This window comes from Piliocolobus tephrosceles, chromosome 14, assembly GCF_002776525.5.
Source record: "Piliocolobus tephrosceles isolate RC106 chromosome 14, ASM277652v3, whole genome shotgun sequence".
Classification (NCBI taxonomy): Eukaryota; Metazoa; Chordata; class Mammalia; order Primates; family Cercopithecidae; genus Piliocolobus; species Piliocolobus tephrosceles.
In genome coordinates this window covers 60,997,113-61,020,367 of record NC_045447.1, presented here as the reverse complement: position 1 = coordinate 61,020,367, position 23,255 = coordinate 60,997,113, and the positions used below count along the sequence as shown (strand labels likewise).

General features: G+C 42.4%; 1 protein-coding gene across 1 annotated transcript in view; it reads right to left on the bottom strand.

The window, feature by feature from the left end:
• Nucleotides 1-23,255, bottom strand: part of SAXO1 (stabilizer of axonemal microtubules 1) — a 122,402-nt gene that overhangs the window by 14,038 nt on the left and 85,109 nt on the right. The window contains exon 2 of the mRNA XM_023190027.3: nucleotides 8,694-8,873. Within this exon, the coding sequence (XP_023045795.1) occupies nucleotides 8,694-8,716 (23 nt within the window). The 5' untranslated portion in view covers nucleotides 8,717-8,873. The remainder of the gene's footprint in view (nucleotides 1-8,693; nucleotides 8,874-23,255) is intronic.

Below are 23,255 nucleotides of genomic sequence, written 5' to 3'. Positions count from 1 at the left end.
CACCCTGCACTCCAACCACAATGTCACTACTTCTACCCCTGCGCTCTCCACCTTCCTTCCACACAACCCCTTCATTGTGGAGCTAACTTCCTTTCAGGTACCTCCACCACCTTCTCTGTGTTCCCAAAAGCTTCTCCTGCTAATGTTTATCTCCTTCTTCTGCTTAGCCTACAGAAAACCCAGAAGAGGAAAATAGTGAAATAATTGGAGACCCTAAGTCCTTCATTTCTCTGCTATCTGGTATCAGCACCCCCATTATTTCAGGGAGTACCAAAACAACAGGATCGAAAAAGTATAATGGTCTTCGCTAAACAGGAAGCAGTCCCTCCCCAAAGTATCCCAGATAAAAAGGCCCAGATGCTCACTGCAATGCCCACTAGGAACCGCCCCAAGGAGCCAGGGCTTAGTTTGGACTTGTGTTGCCCTCCAGGGCACTCGCAACTTCCCACCTCTCAATGCTAACATTTCCCTCTGAAGGGTGTCTGCTTCACACAACGAACTGTTTTTGCCTGGAACCCATTTATTCTACTGGACAAAGGGAAGTTAGATTTTCCCTGATGGTGCTTGCCAGAACAGCCCTATCAAGGGAAGGGGAAGGTTTCCGGACAGGAAAACATTAGGCCCAAACACCAATAAAACCAACTTCCCGGCCAAAATCTGGAGCAGCATTACTGAGCCATGCTTGACTAGCAAAGGTAACACGCTCCACTGTAACCTGTCTTGCGTGAATTATACACATGATTGTCAGTAAACCCGAACCGGGTCCTGAAAATGCTTGGTGGGATGGGAGGAGGAAGTTAGGAAGCAGGAGAATTAGTCTCTCTAGGGCTCTAAGGAGGAAATGGGAGATGCTTCAGTGGAACTCCCCTAATACCCTCTGGGTAGATTTAAAAATATATCTTAGCAGCAGTTACAGGACGTTCAGCCTGGGCTCCCTTCCTAGGGGCCCCGCTGTTAGCCTGACGTGTCTGGAAGCTGACTGTGTATATAGGGGCTTATGGAGGGAATGGACTGAACAGGAAGCCAAGGGTCAGCTCCTACTTCTACTGTTCTCAATGAACAAGTACTACACCCTGGTGTCTATTCAGCACTAAACCAATTGTAACAGGGAACTAAGAGGGTAAGTCCTTAGGCTACAAAGACAAATGGAAATGCCCAGAAAACTCCATCTGAAAACCAGCTGAGTGGAAAGGGACTCTTGGTCAGAGAGTGTACATTCTAAAGGAGTGCTCCCAAGGGAAGTTGAGCTCTCCTCACTCCCAGAAGAGATGGACAGATTTCAAGGCAGCCTGAGACCACACATTCCTAAACCCTTATAAAAGCCTGTGTTCAGTGATGGCTACCTAAGCCTGCACCCTATTCATTTCCAGGGAGTATCAGGAGGTACCAAGGGCAAGCAATGAGGAACAAAGCTGGGCGCCTATGAGTGCCTGAGCTGCCACGCTGAGCCCACCCAACCTCAAAGCACCTAGGAATGCTTTCCAGTTGTGAGCCTGCCACTCTCGGGGACCCTGCACACAGAGTCCATGGCAGCCTCTTCTTCAGTTACTCTGACCAAGAGGACCAGCTTCCTCTCAGGGATGCCGCAAAAACCTCCCTTCAAAGGCTGCCAGCCTCTTGAAAACTAAAGCACATCTACTGCCCATCTCCCACGGCTTCTACTGGAAAAGAGCAGACAAAAGCCCACAACCAAAGTCACCAGTTCACAGACCATTCTGAAATTGGTTTCCCAAAGACAAAAGCCAATCGTCTTTTCCAGTAGAAAATTTAAGTACATTTGTAAGTCTTCCTCTATGGTTTAATTTATTGATCAGCTATAACTAAGGCAAATGACTATGGGGGTGGGGGTGGGGGAAGGCAGTATCTACTTCTTAAGAGAAGAAAAATTTTAAAGTTTGACTTTTTTATAACCTACCTAAACATAGTTACTGTGGCTTAGGAGTGAATTTAATCAGAATTTATGTGTTTCCTCATTATGTTTTTATGTTGAGAACATTCACTGAAACCTGTCATTAACCCAACATAACTGCATGTCCCCAATCACACATAATCTTATAGCCTTTAAATTCACGTAAAAGAAAAGTCTGTATTTCAGTCTTCCCAGAATTGCTCAAATTAACTAGCTTTTCTTTTTAAGAACACTGGATCTCCCCTCTCTTTCTGTGGTACACTTCCCAGTCTCTGTGCACATGTGACGTGAACCAAGAAAAAGAAACTGGTGAGAGAAGTAAGTTTCTTTTTGGTAAGTAGCTATAAAAGTTATAGAGTAGGGAAGGCCAAGAGTTAAACTCAGAGTTTAGTGAAAGGTTGGAGTGGTCCTGCTGGGGAAGTCATAACAACTTGACTTCAAATCATTTGGCAAAGCTGAAAAAAGGTGTTTGACAAGACTCTGACAAAAGGAAAGAGGAAATAACCTAACAGTGAGCCAGGGTCCGGAGCCTGGCAGTGGGAAATGAAGATTTCACCATGACAAAAGGGCCATGCATCACAAATTTTAAACCTGTTTTTAATGCTTATTTATGCAAACTTCAAGATTTGTTAGTGTGTCCAAGTCATCAATTATATTAAAATGGAATCCATCTTAAAAGGAGTTCCTCCTCTTGGCCAAAGCCAACCTCTCTCACCCCTGCCCTCTTTCTCGGGAACCTCTTCTATAGACCATCTCCTAGGCCGTGCTTTTCTCTCTTCCTCCCTACTGCCTCCTTTCTCCACTGAGTGTTATCTCCCATCTTTAAAGGTAAAGAGTAAAATAAGACACAATCCTCACTGGGCTCCATTCTCCTCCGGTTTTCCCTTCTTTCTTCCAGAAAGTCTTGTCTACAAGTACAGACTTGCCTTCCTCTCCTCATGTCTCACCCATCAAATCTGATTCCCCTCACTCCTGGATACTCCAAGCATCACTTGTTTTCCAGACCCAACCGCTGCTTCTCATCCTTATCCCACTGTGCTTGTTCAAAGCATCCATCCTCTCACTCAATTTTTCAGTTCTCTCTCCCTTGACTTCTGTGATACCACTCCTCATGATCTTTTCTCCATCTCCTCTATGGGGTTCTGCTCTTTGTCAGTTGATTTGACTTTGTCACTTCTACAGGTAATTCTCAAACTTCCCAATGTCAAAAGGCACCCTTCTAGAGAAACTGTTCTCCCATCCTAGGCAGCTTGGGGAGTCCATCCCAATGTGCTGCAAAAGATCCTTGGCTGAATCACAGGGCTTGATTCATGCCCCTGGTCCTTATGGGACACAGAGTCTGCCTTACCTTCACTATAACAGATGGGATTCCAAGCCCATGCACTCCAGCATCCAAGTTACATAGCACCTGTCTTCTCTGCCCTCTGAGCCCCTCAACTCCCACTAAGGCTGAGGCGAATATCTGTCACCACTTCATATAAACTCCAGACAAACTATTTCAAATGACTTTAAAGCTCTAAAAAGGTGGATTCTGGGGAGAGCCAACAGGTGGAAGCAGAAAATGGCACTGTTTGAGTGCCATTTTCCATTAACTATTTAAGATGCAAAGCTTCTAGCCTGAAGGTCAGCTCCACTCTGTGTCAGGCAGGGCAACTAAAAGGCAGATCTTTATTGATTATCTTTTCTTTGAGACGGAGTCTCGCTCTGTCACCCAGGCTGGAGTGCAGCGGCACAATCTCGGCTCACTGCAAGCTCTGCCTCCCGGGTTTACGCCATTCTCCTGCCTCAGCCTCCCGAGTAGCTGGGACTACAGGCGCCCGCCATCTCGCCCGGCTAGTTTTTTGTATTTTTTAGTAGAGACGGGGTTTCACCGTGTAGGCCAGGATGGTCTCGATCTCCTGACCTGGTGATCCACCCGTCTCGGCCTCCCAAAGTGCTGGGATTACAGGCTTGAGCCACCGCGCCCGGCCGATTATCTTTTCTTGACTACAAAAACCAGAGGGCCAGCCGGGCACGGTGGCTCATGCCTGTAATCCCAGCACTTTGGGAGGCCGAGGCAGGCGGATCACCTGAGGTCAGGAGTATAAGACCAGCCTGACCAACATGGAGAAACCCCGTCTCTACTAAAAATACAAAATTAGCCAGACGTGGTGGCACACGCCTATAATTCCAGCTACTTAAGTGGCTGAGGCAGGAGAATCGCTTGAAGCCAGGAGGCGAAGGTTGCGGTGAGCCGAGATGGTGCCACTGCATTCCAGCCTGGGCAACAAGAGTGAAAATCCGTCTTACAAAAAAAAAAAAAGAGGACCAAGTTTGAGGCAACCACAGATGCTGGAAAATGAGGAAAGAAACCTGGAAATGAGAGAGCCAAAGACAGGAAGCCCTAAATTCTGTACATAAACTGGGCCCAAATCTCTGCATGACCTCACATATATGGGGTAGATTTCAAGCCAAAGAACTGAAGTGAGATTTGAGCTGCCAGCCAAGACACAGAATTTGTATTGTAAATCAAATCAGGTTACCTGCCTACCAAAGATAAAAACACTTTTTAGAGCAATGCAAACAAGTATCTAAGGTGTCCACAGCGTAACAACATTCTCACTGTACAAAAATCAACCCAAAATCTGACCCATGCTCAAAAAAAAAAAAAAAAAGATAATTATGGAGACCAACTCCAAGCAGACCAGACATTGGAATTAGCAGACACGGGTTTTAAAGTAGCTTTTTAAACCATGCTCAATAAGGAAAGCAAAGTAAGGCCATAATGAATTAAAAGATAGGAAATAAGGTAAAATAAATAGAAACTAGATTTAAAAAGTATCAAATGCAAATTCTAAAACTGCAAAATATGTGAAGTAGAACATTCATTGGATGGGCTTAAATCATAAAATGGAGATAAGGGAGAAAAAGTTGGTGAAGTTTAAACTAGATTAATAGAAACTATCCAATCTGAAGAACAGAGGAGGGGAAGAAAAGACTGGGGGAAAAAAATGAATAGATTATCCATGAAAGAAAAATTACTTGAAGAAATACCAGCCAAAATGTCTACAAATTTAATCAGAAATACAGTAGAGACAATTCAAAGGCTCTGAAATTGCCCAAGCAAGTCCAGTGCCGAGAACTCTATCTGCATTGTGTTCACACTAATTCTCAGGCCCAGGCTATGGAGGCTAAGTATATGCCCAGTGGTACAGCTCTGAGTAGGAGAGTCAAGTATCTTTTGAACAAAAAAATATATATATACAAAATTCAATGGGTAGTGCAAGACTCAAGCCTGGTACTAACTCTCTTGTTTCTTTCCTGACCTTTGGAGAGGATACTAAATGCCCTTTCTCTCTTAGCTCTTCCCTCCCTTACTCTCCTTGGTTTACCAAGCAGTCTTGTCAATAAGTGATAGAAATGATGTTACCAATTCCCTGCCCTCTGCCTTTCAGCCACACCCATCGAGTCTGAACTCAATTCTATCTCCTCACTCTGTGCCTCCATTCCACTCTACCCAACACCATTGAAGACTCACCTCTTTCTTCCAATGCTGTTCATTTTGCCCATCTTTAGGGAACTGGCTTAGCTAACAGAATGTCTCAAATTGGGGTCCCAGTGTTTTACATGTCACCATGCTGACGGGGAAATGAGGCTTGAAGTGCAAACCTCTTATTCATAAACTGATCTCAGGTCTATCTGAACTAAAGGCAGATTCTACACCAGAGAATTACCAAGGGCTGCAAGAAAGCGTTTCACATTAAAAATGCCTGGAAATCACAAGCATTCCCCTCATGGCACCTGCTGTAAATCCCCAAGATTTATGGTCAGTACGAGTTGTGTGCAGCTGTAATCATGCCTCACGCTGGGATGATAACCTTTCCAGAAACCAGGTGTTTTGTGTGTGTGTGTCTGGGCTTAATCACCAAACTCAGCCAAGTCCTGGACCACGTGACTTTTTCGTTCAGCAGGTGGGAGCCTCACGTCCAACCTCAGAAACTAAGCAAGGTCAATGTTTAGATAAAGAAGTGGGTGGGATGTTCCAGTAATAAGAGTCCTAAGAGCAGAGGGGTGACAACAATCCGTGCAGACACAGGGGTGTGCAGACACAGGGCTGACGCATCCCTTCCCCTGTAAGCCTCCAGGGGAACACCAGATGGTAGCTTCCCTACATTTCCTGACAGTGGCATAATTTTGTTCTCAGTCTACGAAAAATAGTGCCCGTTATGGCAGGCACAGGGTTGAGAAATAATGAAATTGTGGTAGAAAAGAGAACACAGATGTCTTCTACTCATTTGCCCCTTACTTCTCTTTTTAGGGTGGGAAATAAAAAGAGATTCATATCTGCTCTTTTTCCTCCCTGTGTATAACCTTGATCCTACCACTTTTTCTTTTTAAGGCCCTTATGTTCATTAACAGCTTATTTAGGAAATTCTTGCACAGTCTGCTTTCCTCTACTTTAGCCACACTTGAGGTACATGATATTTATTGTTACTCTGGCTCCGGGAGAGGCAGAGGGGCCTTCTGGGTGATATGTTTATTGTTGTAAGTGATACAAGGCAAGGATAATTTAGGACAGGTCAGAGGATAAGTTTTTGTTTAGCGAAGCACCATCAGGAGGAGGGAGGCTATCTGGAGTTGCATCTGGGGGCCTCAGAGCTAGATGTTGGGGCAGGGCTCCCACCCTAGACCAAGGGTTTGTCCTCATTCTCCTAAGCTTTGGGCAGCTAACAAAGCAACCCGCACCAACCAACCTTCAAATCATCCCTGTCTATACTTTCAGAATAGGAAATATATCAATGTCTGAAGCCAACGAGACATCTCACAAAGTGTTCTTCATTTCCTGCAAACTGGATATAAAGAGAGAGAAAGACCCACCCCTGGAGATCGAACAAGATATTTGCAAGCCACCCCTCAGTACTACTCTTATCCTTTCCTACTGATTACATGTCCCTTATACAGGTGCCCAGGACTCTTACTTGGTGTTGACCAGGGCTTTCTAAAACAAAAGCAATGCTCAGAAATGGTTCACACTTCTTATTAGGGTCTTCAGACTCTCAGAGACAAAGAGTACTGTTTTCCTGGCAAAATGAAGCCCAAACTTTAGTGTTCATATTGTTTAATAAATCATAGGTTGAAAAAACAGCTGCATAAACTACAATGTTTTAATACATCAGGACCCAGAAACACTCTGTTTAAACCAAATCATTTAAGATGATTTGGAACACTCTGTTTAACCAGAGTGTTCCAAAACAGAAACACTGTTTAAACCAAATCATTTAAGATAAATGGTTAGAATAAACATAGTTATCTGGCCTTAGCAATACAGCAAAACCTTGTCTCCACAAAAAGTTTAACAATTAGTTGGGCACAGTGGCCCATGCCTGTAGTCCCAGCTACTAGGAGACTGAGCAGGGAGGATCACTTGAGTCCAGAAATTCGAGGCTGCACTGAGTGATGCACACCATTGTACTCCAGCCACAGCTACAGAAGGAAACCTTGTTTTAAAAAAATATTTTTAAAAAGTGGCCTGATTCAACTCAAGCATCAGACAAGGCCCTCAACTCCCTCTCACTCTCAAGCCCCTGTCCAGTGGTTTCCACTAAGCTCAGGAATCCTTTGGCTTCATTTCTCCCATTGTGGGTGCTCCTACCCCGTTACCCAGACACGGACTTCCTGTGGATTTAGAAGATGGCAGTGTTGTGTAGAGAAGAGTACCTCCAACTCACAGTCTCAAGAGACGTTTCCAGTCCTATTCTGGAGCAAACCTGAAGGCAGAATGAATTAGAATGGTTCTGCTTCACCTAAACCATCTGGGACCTTTACTAGCACAAAATTATGAAGCAAAAGGGGAACAATAGGAAGAAAAGTCACCAGGTCTGAGGCACTGATGTGCAAGCATTGTGCTGGAACAGTCAATATTCACCAACATCTCCATCTCACAGCAACCCTGCCCTTTATGGAGATGAGGAACAGGGAAGGCAGAGAACACATCAATCTTTCAGGGCTCAGCTGAGGACAAAACTATACAATCTGAGACTGCCCAACTGCACTCAAAGATGTTTCTGCTCTACTAGATCACCAGTCACAGGTCACTCACTGAGTTGTCCACAGCAGAATCCGCAAGAGCCTTGCCTGTAGAACAACCCTGAACTGATAACTTTTCTGCACCCCCTCAGTACAAACACCTCTGCAACACTAATATACTGAACTGTGTGGCTCTGCCTCCGCACAGAACTAGAGCTAAAAAATCTTAGTTTGGGAGTCAAGAATAATTTAAAAGAAAAACATTATTTGTTCATATTTCTTGAAGAACATTCAGGAGAACCCCAATTCAAAATTTACAGCATAATCTTAAGGGGGAAAAAAAAAGCTTACTTTTTCTCTATTGCCAAGTTCTCTTTCACCACCACCACCACCACCCGCCACCTACCCAAGCTGGCCTGGAGCTTTTCATGTAACAAAGCCCAAAACTTGCTTTTCAGCAACATCCCCCACTCTTTCCATCCCTTAAATATTTTTCTTAACCTCCAATCCTTTATTATATAAATTAATCCAGCCTTTCCCCACCCTTTACTTCAGCAAGCAAGAATCCTTTCTCTTTAACAGAAAATTTGGAAAAAACTGAGAAGGCTCATAAATGCAGGATTTTCTCTCAGAGACATAGTACATTAAGGCATTAATATTATATGTTGATACTGCATATTAATACATTAGCACAACACATTAATATTATACGTTAGCACTGCATGTTACTACGTTAGTGTTGTATGTACCCGTATACCTTAATACTGTTTGCCCTCACCTTGATGTAGTCAGGCCTTCCATTGGTATAGACCCTTTCTGGTACTCCCGCCTTGGCTTGAAGGACTCTCTGGGCAGGTAAGAGTGATAGAAAGGGTAGTTCTCGGTATATTCGGAGAGAAGACATGGTTTCTCTGTTTTATCATAAATCTTGGTAGGGAGATGTGGACAGTGATGCCGCCTATAAAAGACACAGAGTTAGGTTGATTACCTTCTTGGGAGAAATAAATTCAATTTGCTAGAGTACTTCTGCCAAATGTGACTCAGACTGCAAAATCATATGACTGCCAATACTGAAGACCAGAATTCAACCCTTACTTTTTTTCCACTAAACTATGTGAAGTGGCCAGGATATAAAGGTGGTCTGTAACTACAATAGGTTAATAAAAATTCCTTGGATCACAGAAATACACACAAGCTGTTACAGATGCCACATTGCTTGTGTTAAGCATGGAAATAATTCCATAGTATAACAGAGAAACGGCTGTGTCCCCAAGCTCTCCGAGTGCCACCCCAACCTCTCCGAGTGCCACCCAGCTGCCTCAGGTCCTCCCCTGAGGTCTCCCAACAGCCCAGGAATTCAGGGCTTACTACTGACCTAACAGGGTGCTCTAAGGTTCTCCAACAGGGCCAGCCAGTGTCTTTTCTAACTGGTTGACTCCTGAGTCAACTCAGAATATCATCAGTGTACACAAATGACATCATTCAAAGCAAAACCACCTTAGTTCTCAGTCCACCAAACACCACTGACTATGTGAAACCACTTTCACATCGAAAGTCTCCTTCATTCATTCTTTCAGGTCTCACCTCAGTTATTACAGCCTTAGAAAGACTTTCCCCAATCATCTTATACCCAGGAACCACCCCGCCGTTGCATCCCGTCTCCCCACCAGTCTTCCCTGCGTGTAGCACATATTTTCTCCCATCACCCTGCGTGTGCCTGTCCCATCACTTACAGCTACCTGTGATTGGCATGTCTGTTGGCGAGTTTGTTTATTGTCTCATTTGTCATGCTCAGGGCCTTTATCAGCCTTGTTCACTGCTACACTGTACGTGTACATTGTACATTTTTCAACCTTGTCCACTGTTCATTGTACATGTACATCTCTGTGTATTATATCCTGAATTTTTCATTCAGTAAATGTTTACTGTATACTAGCACATTCAGTAAATATTTATTGAATGAAAGACTGTGTGTATAAGTGAATGATTAAATAAACTTTATGCCTAGGGATGAATTGAACAAATGATAAATAGATAGTATTTAGCAGTTATAATTTATAGTGAGTTTTTCCATTTTACATGCTTGATAGTAAATGAAGCTTACTTACTTACTTACCACTTACAGCTGGACTGAGGCAGCTGTTAAAACTGTCAAAAACTAAGTGAAGGCAGTTTATCAATTTTGTATATGCCCACATACAATCTTCACAATCCAGCTGGGATCCCTCTCATCATGAGGCACCAGCACATCAGCAAAAACTCCATGCTGGTGTTTTCCAACTTAGCTACCTTCAGGAATGGCATAGAATTGTTTACCCATTTTCACACTGGACTGATTTTTAATCACAGAAACTAAAATGCAATACTTTGGGGCAGTACATGGGGGAAGGGAGATAAAATCAGAGAAAGAAACCAAGGACTCCTCACTGTTCTAATGTAAAGCTATTTTCCAGGCAACAGCTGGCATGCTGCTCCTGTTAGTAAGTTCAACCTTTTATATAAATATTACTGCCACCGTTGTGGTTACTATGTACCTCTCTTCAATCTACTCCCCAGAGAAAAATCATCAACACCTGTACTGTTCATATGGCTAGAATTGCATATTAACAAGTACCATTAGAGATATCCCTACTTATTTTCTTCTCACCTATAGATTTGTTATCAGAAATGCCTTAAGATGGCATGAAATTGCCTCACTTACTCTTTATTTGTATTGTAAAAGCAGTATTGATTCGTGGTAAATATTTTAGATATTCCTCATCATCGACAAGGAAAATCTTTCACAAATATGCCGTCCTTATAGTATGAATATCTAAATTTCACAATGTTAAATACAATAGATAAAAGTTTGGTTTTTCTTTTTCAGAATGCACATTCTTGGCATTTAATGTACAAAGCTATGTATTTCTATGTCATACACTTTTAATAAAATATCTCCTAATTGTTGGCACATAATTGAGTGCTTTAAAGTGTCTTTTGTAAATTCAAGAGATAAATTGTTCTGTGTGCATAGTAAACAAACAACCCATCTCCCACAGTAGATACATGTTAAATATTATTGCCATTTCTGTGCTCACAATCAGTCCAACTATCTGAGATTTCAATTTGAGCCAGCCAGTACCCTATCTTTTTAGGATTCCTACAAACCTCAAATCAAAAGCCAAGAAGCACTGGCTACCAAAAATACCTCTGCGTGTATATTTTATTCACCCACACTCTAAAAGAAAAGTCAAGATTTTATTCAGGATAACTTAGTTTCAGGCACTTACAATAAAACAAGCTCCACAGGCAGAGTGTTATTTTCCCTTTTCAGTGCCCCTGTTTTTTAAACTGGTAAAACTACTTTCATATAACCCCCTTTCCATATTGTTACTTTTAAAAAATGTAACACACTATAAGGATTTATTCCAAAAGAAAAATACATTTAATGGCAAAATACTGCAATATGATCAGCATCATGAAAGGTGATTTCAGTAGAGCAACAAGCTTCTACCCAGACATTGATGTTCCATTAAATGGAATTATATCAACATATTTATACAGCAGACTTTGCCTTATTGCTGGTTAACTGAAACCTTGTCTCACTTTGAAATATCAAAAACTCTTATGCAAAAATAAATGTTTCATTGCCTGAGTGTGCTCATGGAGTCATCTCCTTTCCCTACCTGCACCATGAACGCCCTGAATACCCCTCTCAAGATACCCAGCACCATGTCTTCTCACTGGTGATCTACCCAACCCTCATTAACCAGGAATCCCTCAAGGATAAAGATCAAGTCTGACATCTTTTTGTTTTGGAAGCTAGCCAATATTATATATGTATTTAATAGATGGATGAACAGTGTATAAGAGGATGATCTGCTGAAAGAAAGATATCTAGAAGTTATCAAGAAACAGAAAATAATTCATTCTAACATTAGTAGAGTCAAAAAGGTAAAGACAGATTTCTCAATGTTTAAGAACTAATTAGTATCTAAAGAACGTTTGTAGAATTGCCCTGACTAGGGCGTTTAAAATGAAGCTTGGAAGCCGTGATCCAAAGAACTGAAACTTCTTCAAGCTCTGTGATACTTGTGTCATTCCAAGAGCTCCCCTCACCACCTTGCTCAGGTACACCGGCAAACAAACCCAGATGGAGCCATGGGCCAGGAAGGAAAAGGGAGAGAGGAGGTTTATTTAGCCTACCAGAACAGAACTCTCTAAAGTCTTTCCACTCCAGAATTCACAATTCCCAGGGGTCAAAGGACATAACACTGATTTTCTGATACTTGGAAAAGAAAGTAGTAGAGACCTTACGATGAAACCCAGAAATAATAACAATACTTGATTCTGAGCATTGGCTCCAAGCTATAATCATAGAATTTTTTTTTTTTTTTTTTTTTTTGGGACAAGGTCTCACTCTGTCATCCAGGCTGGAGTGCAGTGGTGCCATCACAGCTCACTGTAGCCTCAACCTCCTAGGATCAAGCAATCCTCCCACCTCAGCCTCCCAAGTAGCTGGGACCACAGACATGCAAAACCACGCCCGGGTAATTTTTGTATTTTCTGTCGAGATGGGGTTTCACCATGCTTCCCAAGCTGGTTTTGAACTCCTAAGCTCAAGCAATCCACCTATCTCAGCCACACAAAGTGCTGGGATCACAAGCATGAGCCACCACACCTAGCCTAGAATCACAGAATTTTTAAATTGAAAGGGGGCATAGGGAATATCTGTTCTAGTATCTCCATTATGTTATGTAGATGAAAAATCTGAAGTTCAGAACGTTGTACACGAACCAATCATAGATATAGGATAGGTGTCTATCACTTCCAAATGACCAGGTACATTTCCTGACATACAACGAGTTCAAGTCATCTATGACTCTCAGGCAATCCTAGAATGGATAACAGAACTTTAAGAATGTAACAACTGGGCCGGGCGCGGTGGCTCAAGCCTGTAATCCCAGCACTTTGGGAGGCCGAGACAGGTGGATCACGAGGTCAGGAGATCGAGACCATTCTGGCTAACACAGTGAAACCCCATCTCTACTAAAAAATACAAAAAACTAGCCAGGCAAGATGGCGGGCACCTGTAGTCCCAGCTACTTGGGAGGCTGAGGCAGGAGAATGGCGTTAACCTGGGAGGTGGAGCTTGCAGTGAGCTGAGATCCGGCCACTGCATTCCAGCCTGGGCGACAGAGCGAGACTCCGTCTCAAAAAAAAAAAAAAAAGAATGTAACAACTGCACTGGTACACTGGTAAGAAAACAAAAGTTAAAAAAAAAAAAAAAAAAAAAAAAAAAAGGAAGAGGTTCCCCTAGAATAACATCATCGAATGGAAATACAATGCAAGCCATGTCATATATATCATTTTTAATTTTCTATTATAGTAGCCATATTAGAAGGGTAAAAAAAAGCCAGGCATAGTGGCACCTGCCTATCGTCCCAGCTGCTCAGCAGGCTGAGGAGGGTGGATCGCTTGAGTTCAGGAGTTTAAGGCTACAGTGTGCTATGACTGTGACTGAGAATAGCCATTGCACTCCAGCCTGGGAGACGTAGTATCTCCAAAAAAAACTAAAACTTTTAAAAAAGATAAAAAGAAGCAAGTGAATTTAATGTATTAATGTTTCATTTAACCCAATATACCTAAAATATCATTTCAACATCCATTTAAAAATTATTAATGAGATATTTTACTTTCTTACTGTACTTCAAAATCCAGTGTGTCTTGTACATTTCTTTCAGTTCAGACCAGACATATTCCAAATGGTCAACACATATAACAGATAGGTGCAAATGCAACCAACTAGCAGTCGCTGCCTGAGCGCTACGCTGGAAAGATTCAGAGGCTACCACCAAGTTCAGTGAAAAAGACTATCTTGATCAATTAAGCCATGCCTGCCAAAACCCTGCGTTAGGATAAGGGGTGGGGTGAAAATCTGCGCAGGAAGGGAAACGAAGAGAAGAGAACTCTGATGGAAATGTCCACAGGCTGTTGAACATGATGACTTGTAGAATCACACGTTTGGAAGACATCTGGAACAACAATGAAGCCATAAAAATATGAATTGGAAAGTGCAGATCTAAAATTCTAAGATACAGGCAAAAGAACTGCAAGTACTTGGGTACTGGAAGTTTTCTCCAAAAGTGTAGGAAAGATAAAGACACTAAAAAATATTTTTTGTTGACTAATTCAATATCAGTCTCTTTCTTAAACTCTCTCTGACCTGTCTTCATATGACATAATCATAGGCATTAAAACAAATAAAAAATAAAGCAGTTTTTCTTACTTCCATAATTCATCTCGATCTACAGCACCAAATTTCAGTTTTATGCACTTGGAACACTAGCTGCAGCTGCTCACTTTCCTGCCACTCTCACTTTTCTCTGTCTTCCAGGCCCATCTTCAATGCTACCACTACCACCCCTGACTCCCCACAAAGCTGCTGAAGATCCCATGACACAGTTACTGGCTGTGACTCTTCTGCTCAGAGTGTACATGGGATTATGCCCCCACCTCTTCTTCTACTGCACAGCCTTGCATGATCCTCTACTTTTAAACTTGTGTGTGTGTGTGTGTGTGTGTGTGTCTTTTAGAGACAGGGACTGACTTTGTCACCGAGAGTGGAGTATAGTGGCACAATCATAGCTCAGTGAAGCCTCAAAATTCCTGGGCTTAAGCAATCCTCCCACCTTAGCCTCCCGAGTAGCTGGGACTACAGGCATGCACCACCGTCCAACTTGGCTAATTTTTTTATTTTTTGTAGAGATGGGGTTTTGCCATGTTGCCCAGGCTGGTCTCAAACTCCTGGGCTCAAACAATCCTCCTGCCTCGGCCTCCCAAAGTGCTGGGATTATGGGTGTAAGCACCATGACCAGTCTCAACTTCCATGTTAAGAATTTTCTTGGTTGCAAACAAAGCTATTCATCAAAACATACGCATGACCATTCCCCCTGCCACCAACTGGAAGCTTGAACAGTAGCTGGTATAACATGACTTTGAGCTTTTCAAACATATGAACTTTCAGTAGTTTTTTAGAATCTAATCTATAAAAAGGGCAGCATCTCATAGGATACTCATGACTTGTCTTGCCTTCACCAGTCTTCTGGATCCCCTCCTGAGCCTAGCCTGATGTGGGCAGTGAAGAGGGTTCTCCTTCACTCAAGGAGGCAGGGTGCATTGTGGAAAGGGGCTCAGAGGCAGGAAGATCTGGTTCACAATCCTAGCTCTGCTACTCACTACTTGCGTAACACCGAGAAAGCCACTTAACTCCTCTGAACTTCAATCTTCTCCTCTTTAATCTGCAGATAACAATTTCTACTTATGTGGATTAAATCAGGTACTGGAGTTCAAATGCCTAGCCCTGTCCAAAGCAAGCATGCTGTAATTAATAGGCTAATTTATGGAACAATTACCATGCACCACACAGGCTAAGAGTTTTGTATACTATTGCATCTAATCTTCACAGCAATGCAATGGGCAAGGCACTATCATCATCATTTTACAAATAGGAAAACCAGTGCTTAAGGCCACATAACCAGAAGGTGATGAAGCCATGACTGGACGCACAGGTCAGCCTGATTTCAAAGCCTATGCTTTTAAATCACAGCCGTACATAACATGGCTTGATGGAATGCCGGCCTGTACCAAATCTCTTTTCTGGCTGCTCTGATAAACCTAAGGGCAGTCAGTAAATAGTCCGTCTGCCCTTCCAAGTTCCCTCAGCTACACTCAGAATCTTCCAAGACATTCTCCTCTTTCCCACTGAGCCTAAAAATACCCCAATACAGACCAACAAGTAGATACAACTCCACTCCTCTTTAAAATTCTGATTTCCCACAGAACTTTCTTTGCTGCTTAAACAAGAGTGTCATTAGATAAAGTAATAATGGTAATAACCAGGGAAATAAAGAAAATGGAATGCTAGATCTAGGAGAACCCTAGAGATAAGCCAGCCCTACTGCTTCATTATACAGATGTGGATGCTGAGTTACTGCCCAAGGTCACACAGCTGGTCAGCAGCAGCCTTCACCCCAGGGCCCAATCACCTCCCACATGCCTGACTTCCACTTACAATACAATTTCAAACCCAAAGTTCGGACTCTTAAAGGATTTGCAGCCCATTTTTCCTTTTACCCAGTAGTTAAGAGCTTGCGACCTGTCACAGCTGCTGTGCAAGGGAGGAAAGCAGTGCAAAAAATACATTCTCCACCTAGGAGAGGGGAAGCTGCCCAGGATGGCCAAACACCAAGTCATAAAAGTCATCCTTCCATGCTAATAGCTTAGAATGATTCTAGGCTGCCTGGAATAGCAAAAACTCTGGATGCTACAGGCAAGGCCTTCTCAAAGGAGGATCTATGTCTCTGGAATGGTGTTTTGTCTTAACAACCCCACAATCCAATTAGCCTCAGGGAAAGAATAAAGCCCACACTTTTCCTAAAGTACATTTGTGTTTACCTGCAGTGATTTATAAACTTTTAAAATATTTATTTACTAAAAGTTGTTATCTTTTGTTTATGATAGATCCGGAGGCCAAAGGACAAGTGAGAATAGTTTTGTGAATTGCAAACTAAGACAACTTTTGGACATAGATATACTTTACAGCAATCTTGAGGCAAGATACGTCACACTCCCTACTTACACCTTGTCTATTAAGATCTTTAAAGAATCAGAACAGTGTGAGAAATCTGAATAACTCTGGCTTATACCCCACTCATGGTGCCAGTGAAATGATCAGGGATCATAAACCAGAACTTAGCTGGGTGTGGTGGCTCACGCCTGTAACCTCAGCACTTTGGGAGGATGAGGCAGGTGAATCACTTGAGGTCAGGAGTTTGAGACCAGCTTGGCCAACATGGTGAAACCTCATCTCTACTAAAAATACAAAAATTAGCCAGGTGTGGTGGTGGGCACCTGTAATTCCAGCTACTCAGGAAGCTGAGGCAGGACAATCATTTGAACCTGAGAGGCAGAGTTTGCAGTGAGCTGAGATGGCGACACTGCACTCCAGCCTGGGCGACAGAGGGAGACTCCGTCTAAGAAAATAAATAAGTAAACCAGAACCTCTGACAAGGACTAACCCCTCAGGCAACTAGAAATTGGGTAACAGAAAGCAAGGCCAACCCCTGAAATGTAAGTCGGAGAAAAGCAACCTTAATGGTTATCTGGTACACATATAACAAATAGGTGCAAATGATATACCAACTAGCAGTCGCTGCCTGAGTGCTACGCTGGAAAGATTAAGAGGCTACCACCAAGTTCAGTGAAAAAGACTACCTTGATCAATTAAGCCATGCCTGCCAAAACGCTGGGTTAGGATAGGGGGTGGGGTGACCATCTGTGCAGGAAGGGAAAGAGAAGAGAAGAGAATTCTGATGGAAATGTCCACAGGTTGTTGAACATGATGACTTGTAGAATCACACGTTTGGAAGACATCTGGAACAACAACGAAGCCATATGAATAAAGTTGCCAGAAGAGAAGAGGAAGGAATAAAAACAAAACCTTGGAGAAACCATATTTGCAAAGAAGGAAAATAAGTTTCTGGGAGGAAAACTGACAAAAAGTAAGAAAACTCTGTCACAGGGATCAAACAAAGAAAAGACTTTTACATGTTCAACAGTTTGATGCCACAGAAGAATCAAAAGTCATAAGGGCTGGGAAAAAGACATCTTATTTGGTGGCTAGAAAACAGCTTTAGTAGAGCAGCTGGGGTGGGACCAAGGACTCAATGCTGAAGAAGTGGTGCAAGAGACAAAAGACCATGATTCTGAAAAATCTGGTGGTGAAAGCAGCAAGAAATTATCCAGGCAGGGTAATCACTTGAGCCTGGGAGGCAGAGGTTGCAATGAGCCAAGACCGTGACATTGCACTCCAGCCTAGGCAACAAGAGCAAAACTCTGTCAAAAAAAAAAAAGATTCAAGGTGTGTACAGCGTACTCTAGGGAGTGTGCTGAAGGGGATGTTAAAGAGTTGCAGACTTGATTCCAGGAGTAGTAATGCCAAGAAGAGGCTCTGCTGGACCCAGCTGGCCCAGTGTTGGGACTTTGATCAGCAGCAATGCAAGGCTAAGGACAGGTGATGGCAGGTGCTGATTAGAGGAGCCCTGTTGGAATGCGCAGGCAGGCATCAGGCTGAGTGGGCAGGAAGGATGCCAGCAAGAGCCAGAGCTGAGGGATGGGAGAGAGCAGCAAAGGATATGTTCAGTGGCTACTGGAGAGCACCTCATGGGCTCTTCCAGCCCCTCCTACCTTGTCAATCAAAAGGTAAAGGAATTTCTTCTGTGGCCAGGCGTGGTGGCTCAAGCCTGTAATCCCAGCACACAAGCCTGTAATCCCAGGCCGAGACGGGTGGATCACGAGATCAGGAGATTGAGACCATCCTGGCTAACCCGGTGAAACCCCGTCTCTACTAAAAAATACAAAAAACTAGCCGGGCGAGGTGGCGGGTGCCTGTGGTCCCTGCTACTCGGGAGGCTGAGGCAGGAGAATGGCGTGAACCAGGGAGGCGGAGCTTGCAGTGAGCTGAGATCCGGCCACTGCACTCCAGCCTGGGGGACACAGCAAAACTCTGTCTCAAAAAAAAAAAAAAAAAAAAAAAATTTCTTCTGTGAAAAACTATTTAGATTAATTACAGAAACCTCTTCAAGAAAATACAAAATTGATCAAGGCATCCCTGGGAGGCATGGGGTAGGATTCTGGCAATGGCCTCATCACCTCAGAGGGGGACACAGAAAGAAACAGGTCCACAACTCTTTCAATTCTTGGAGAGCCAATCCTCTGGGGGAAGGAAGGTGCAACTCTGGAATGTTCTAACTCTGCACTACTCCTTTTTATGAGGCCCCGGGAAAGCCTCACTCTGCCTGAAAGTCTATTCCTAGCCTTCCCTATTACTTCCTTGAAGTTTGATTTCAAAAATCCCTCCTACCAGGTCTTCCTGGACCCCCTGGCAAGTCCATATTCACGTTACTCTTCCCCACACTCACACACCACACACTTGCAGCCCCTGCTCAGAGTCTGGCTTCCCCACAGCGGGGGGTTCATATACCACTGCCTCAGTGCATGGCACACGACGGGCACTCAACATATGATTGCTAAAAGCATGCAAAAACAGAGCAAGCTCATAGATGGGTCAGTTTTGTTTACTGGACTGTGGCCTGCCCCAGCAGCAAACTTGCAAACTGAGATAAAAACCCACCAGCTAGATTCCTATACATGTGTCCTGTGTGGCACTTCCTAAATGAACGAAAGGTGGAAACTGGATTTAAAAACAAATCCCTGAACTTCAACCCTATCTCTCATACACATACATAATTTGAGCTAGATTATAAACCTAAATATAAGAGCTAGAATTATAAACTTTTTGGAGGGAAATATAAGAGAATGTCTTTATGACTTGAAAGAAGGCAAAGATTTCTTAGATCACACAAAGTAATAACCATAATGGAAGGAATTGGTAAATTAGACATTTATCAAAGTCAACTACTTCCATTCATCGAAAGATATCATTGAGAAAATAGATAAGCCACACACTTGGAGACAATGTTTGCAAAGGGCCGGTATCCAGGATATAGAAAGATCATCTACAACTGAGTAATAAAGAAAACCGAAAAGCTAGGCAAAGATTTGAATATACATATCACAAAGATATAAAAATGGCCAACAAACATATACAAAAATGCTTAACATCATTAGTAATCACAGAAATGCAAATTTAAACCAAAATGAGATCCCACAACACATAGACCAGAATAGGTAAAATGAAAAAGAAAAACAACAAAAAAACCTACTGTTGTTAAAGTGGAGAAACTGAAATTCTCACACATTACTGGTGACACTGTAAAATGGTACAACCACTTTGGGAAAGTATGGAAGTTTCTTATCCATTACTAGGTATTTATCCAAAAGAAATAAAAACCATATATTCACAAAAAGAGTTGGATAAGAATGTTCACAGAAGCTCATTCATAAAACTGAAAAGGAGAAACAGCCCAGGTGGTCCATCAGTAGGAAAGTAGATAAACTGTGTTATTACCATTCAACAGGATACCACTCAGCAGTAAAAAGGAATGAACCACTTGCACAACCACAACAGCATAAATGAATCTCAAGAATATTTTGCTGGCCGGGTGTGGTGCACTTCTGTAATCCCAGCACTTTGGAAGACCGAAGTGTGCAGATCCCTTGAGCCTAGGAGTTTGAGACCAGCCTGGGTAACACAGCAAAACCCTGAATCTACAAAAAAACATACAAAAGTTATCTAGGTGTGGTGGCATGTGCCTATAGTCCCAGATACTTGGGAAGCTGAGGCAAAAGAAACACTTGAGTCCAGAGGACTGAGGCTGCAGTGAGCCATGTTCACCCCACTGCACTCCAGCCAGGACAACAGAGCGAGACCCTGTCTTAAAATAAAAAAAAAAATGCTGAAAGAATTAATCAAAAGAGTACATACTTTATGATTTAATTTATATGAATTTCTAGGACAGAAAAACTAATCTTTAGTGGGAAAAACAAGTCAGATCAGGGGTTCCCACTGAGAGTGAGAGAAGGCAGTGAGGGCGAAGGGGCATGCAGAAACGTCCTGGAGCACTGGCAGTGTTCTTCATCTTCATAGGGACTTGGGTTAAATAGGCACATGATTTTGTCAAAACTCAGCAAGTGTACCTAAAGATTTGTTTATTAAATGCTAAGTTTCTTGTAAAAGAAAAAAACAATTATTGAACTGTAGTAAAGAAAACAAATCCTAAAGTATTTAAAGGAAAATTTTACTTGATCTCTTATTTACTTTGAAATTCTTTTTCTTTTTTTCCTTTGTTTTAGAGGCGGTTCTTGCTCTGTCAGCCAGGCTAGAGTGCAGTGGCGCAATCACAGCTAAGTGTAGTCTCAACCTCCTGGGCTCAGGCCATCCTCCTGCTTCAACCTTTCCAGTAGCTGGGACCACAGGCATGCACCACCACACTTGGCTAATTGTTTTTTGTTTTATTATAATTTTAGTTCTGGGATACATATGCAGAACATGCAGGTTTGTTACATAGGTATACATGTGTCATGGTGGTTTGCTGTACCCATCAACCCGTCATCTACATTAGGTATTACCCCTAATGCTATCCCTCCCTTTGCCCTCCACCCCTCAACAGGCCCCAGTGTGTGATGTTCCCTTCCCTGTGTCCATGTGTTCTCGCTGTTCAACTCCCACTTATGAGTGAGAACATGCGGTGTTTGGTTTTCTGTTCCTGTGTTAGTTTGCTAAGAATGATGGTTTCCAGCTTCATCCATGTCCCTGCAAAGGACATGAAATCATTCTTTTTTATGGCTGCATAGTATTCCACGGTGTATAAGTGCCACATTTTCTTAATCCAATCTGTCATTGATGGGCATTTGGGTTGGTTCCAAGTCTTTGCTATTGCGAATACTGCTGCAATAAACATATGTGTACATGTGCCTTTATAGAGTGATTTATTAATCCTTTGGGTATATATCCAGTAATGGGATTGCTGGGTCAAATGGTATTTCTGGTTCTAGATCCCTGAGGAATTGCCACACTGTCTTCCACAATGGTCAATTTACAATTCCACCAACAGTGTAAAAGCATTTCTATTTCTCTGCATCTGTTGTTTCCTGACTTTTTAATGGTCACCATTCTGACTGGTGTGAGATGGTATCTCACTGTGTGTGTAATGGTGAGAACATCGCTCACCTCAATCTCCACCTCCTGGGTTCAAGTGATTCTCCCACCTCAGCCTCCTAAGTAGCTGGGATTATAGGCATGTGTCACCACACCTGGCTAATTTTTTTATTTTTAATAGAGATAGAGTTTCTCCATGTTGATCAGGCTGGTCTTGAACTCCTGAACTCAGATGATCCGCCTGCCTTGGCCTCCCAAGATGCTAGGATTACAGGCATGAGCCACCGCACCCGGCTCGCATTGTGATTCTGATTTGCATTTCTCTAATGACCAGTGATGAGCTTTTCTTCATATGTTTGTTGGCTGCATACATGTCTTCTTTTGAGAAGTGTCTGTTGACCCACTTTTTGATGGGGTTGTATTTTTCTTGTAAATTTAAGTTCCTTGTAGATTCTGGATATTAGCCCTTTGTCAGATGGATAGATTGCAAGAACTTTCTCCCATTCTGTAGGTTGCCTTTTCACTCTGATATAGTTTCTTTTGCTGTGCAGAAGTTCTTTAGTTCAATTAGCTCCCATTTGTCAGTTTTGGCTTTTGTTGCCATTGCTTTTGGTGTTTTAGTCATAAAGTCTTTGTCCATGCCTATGTCCTGAATGGTACTGCCTAGTTTTTTTTCTAGGGTTTTTATGGTTTTAGGTCTTACGTTTAGGTCTTTAATCTATCTTGAGTTAATTTTTGTATAAAGTGTAAGGAAGAGGTCCAGTTTCAGTTTTCTGCATATGGTTAGCCAGTTTTCCCAACACCATTTATTAAATAGGGAATCTTCTCTCCAGTGCTTGTTTTTGTCAAGTTTGTCAAAGATCAGATGGTTGTAGATGTGTGGTGTTATTTTTGAGGCCTCTGTTCTGTTCCATTAGTCTATATATCTGTTCTGGTATCAGTACCATGCTGTTTTGGTTACTGTAGACTTGTAGTATAGTTTGAAGTCAGGTAGCACGATGCCTCCAGCTTTGTTCTTTTTGCTTAGAATTGTCTTGGCTATACAGGCTCTTTTTTGGTTCCATAGGAAATTTAAAGTAGTTTCTTCTAATTCTGTCAAGAAAGTCAATGGTAGCTTGATGGGAACAGCACTGAATCTATAAATTACTTTGGACAGTATGGCCATTTGCACAATACTGATTCTTCCTATCCATGAGCATGGAATGTTTTTCCACTTGTTTGTGTCCTCTCTTATTTCCTTGAGCAAATGGCTTGTAGTTCTCCTTGAAGAGGTCCTTCACATCCTTTATAAGTTGTATTCCTAGGTGTTTCATTCTCTTTGTAGCAATTGTCAGTGGAAGTTCACTCATGATTTAGCTCTCTAATATTGGTGTATAGGAATGCTTGGGGTTTTTGCACATTGATTTTATATCCTGAGACTTTGCTGAAGTTGCTTATTAGCTTAAGTTTTGGGGCTGAGACAATGGAGTTTTCTAAATATACAATCATGTCATCTGCAAACAGAGACAATTTGACTTCCTCTCTTCCTAACTGAATACCCTTTATTTCTTTCTCTTGCCTGATTGCCCTGGCCAGAATTTCCAGTACTATGTAGAACAGGAGTGGTGAGAGAAGGCATCCTTGTCTTCTGCTGGTTTTCAAAGGGAATGCTTCCAGTTTTTGCCCATTCAGTATGATACTGGCTGTGGGTTTGTCATAAATAGCTCTTATTGAGATACGTTCCATCAATACCCAGTTTAC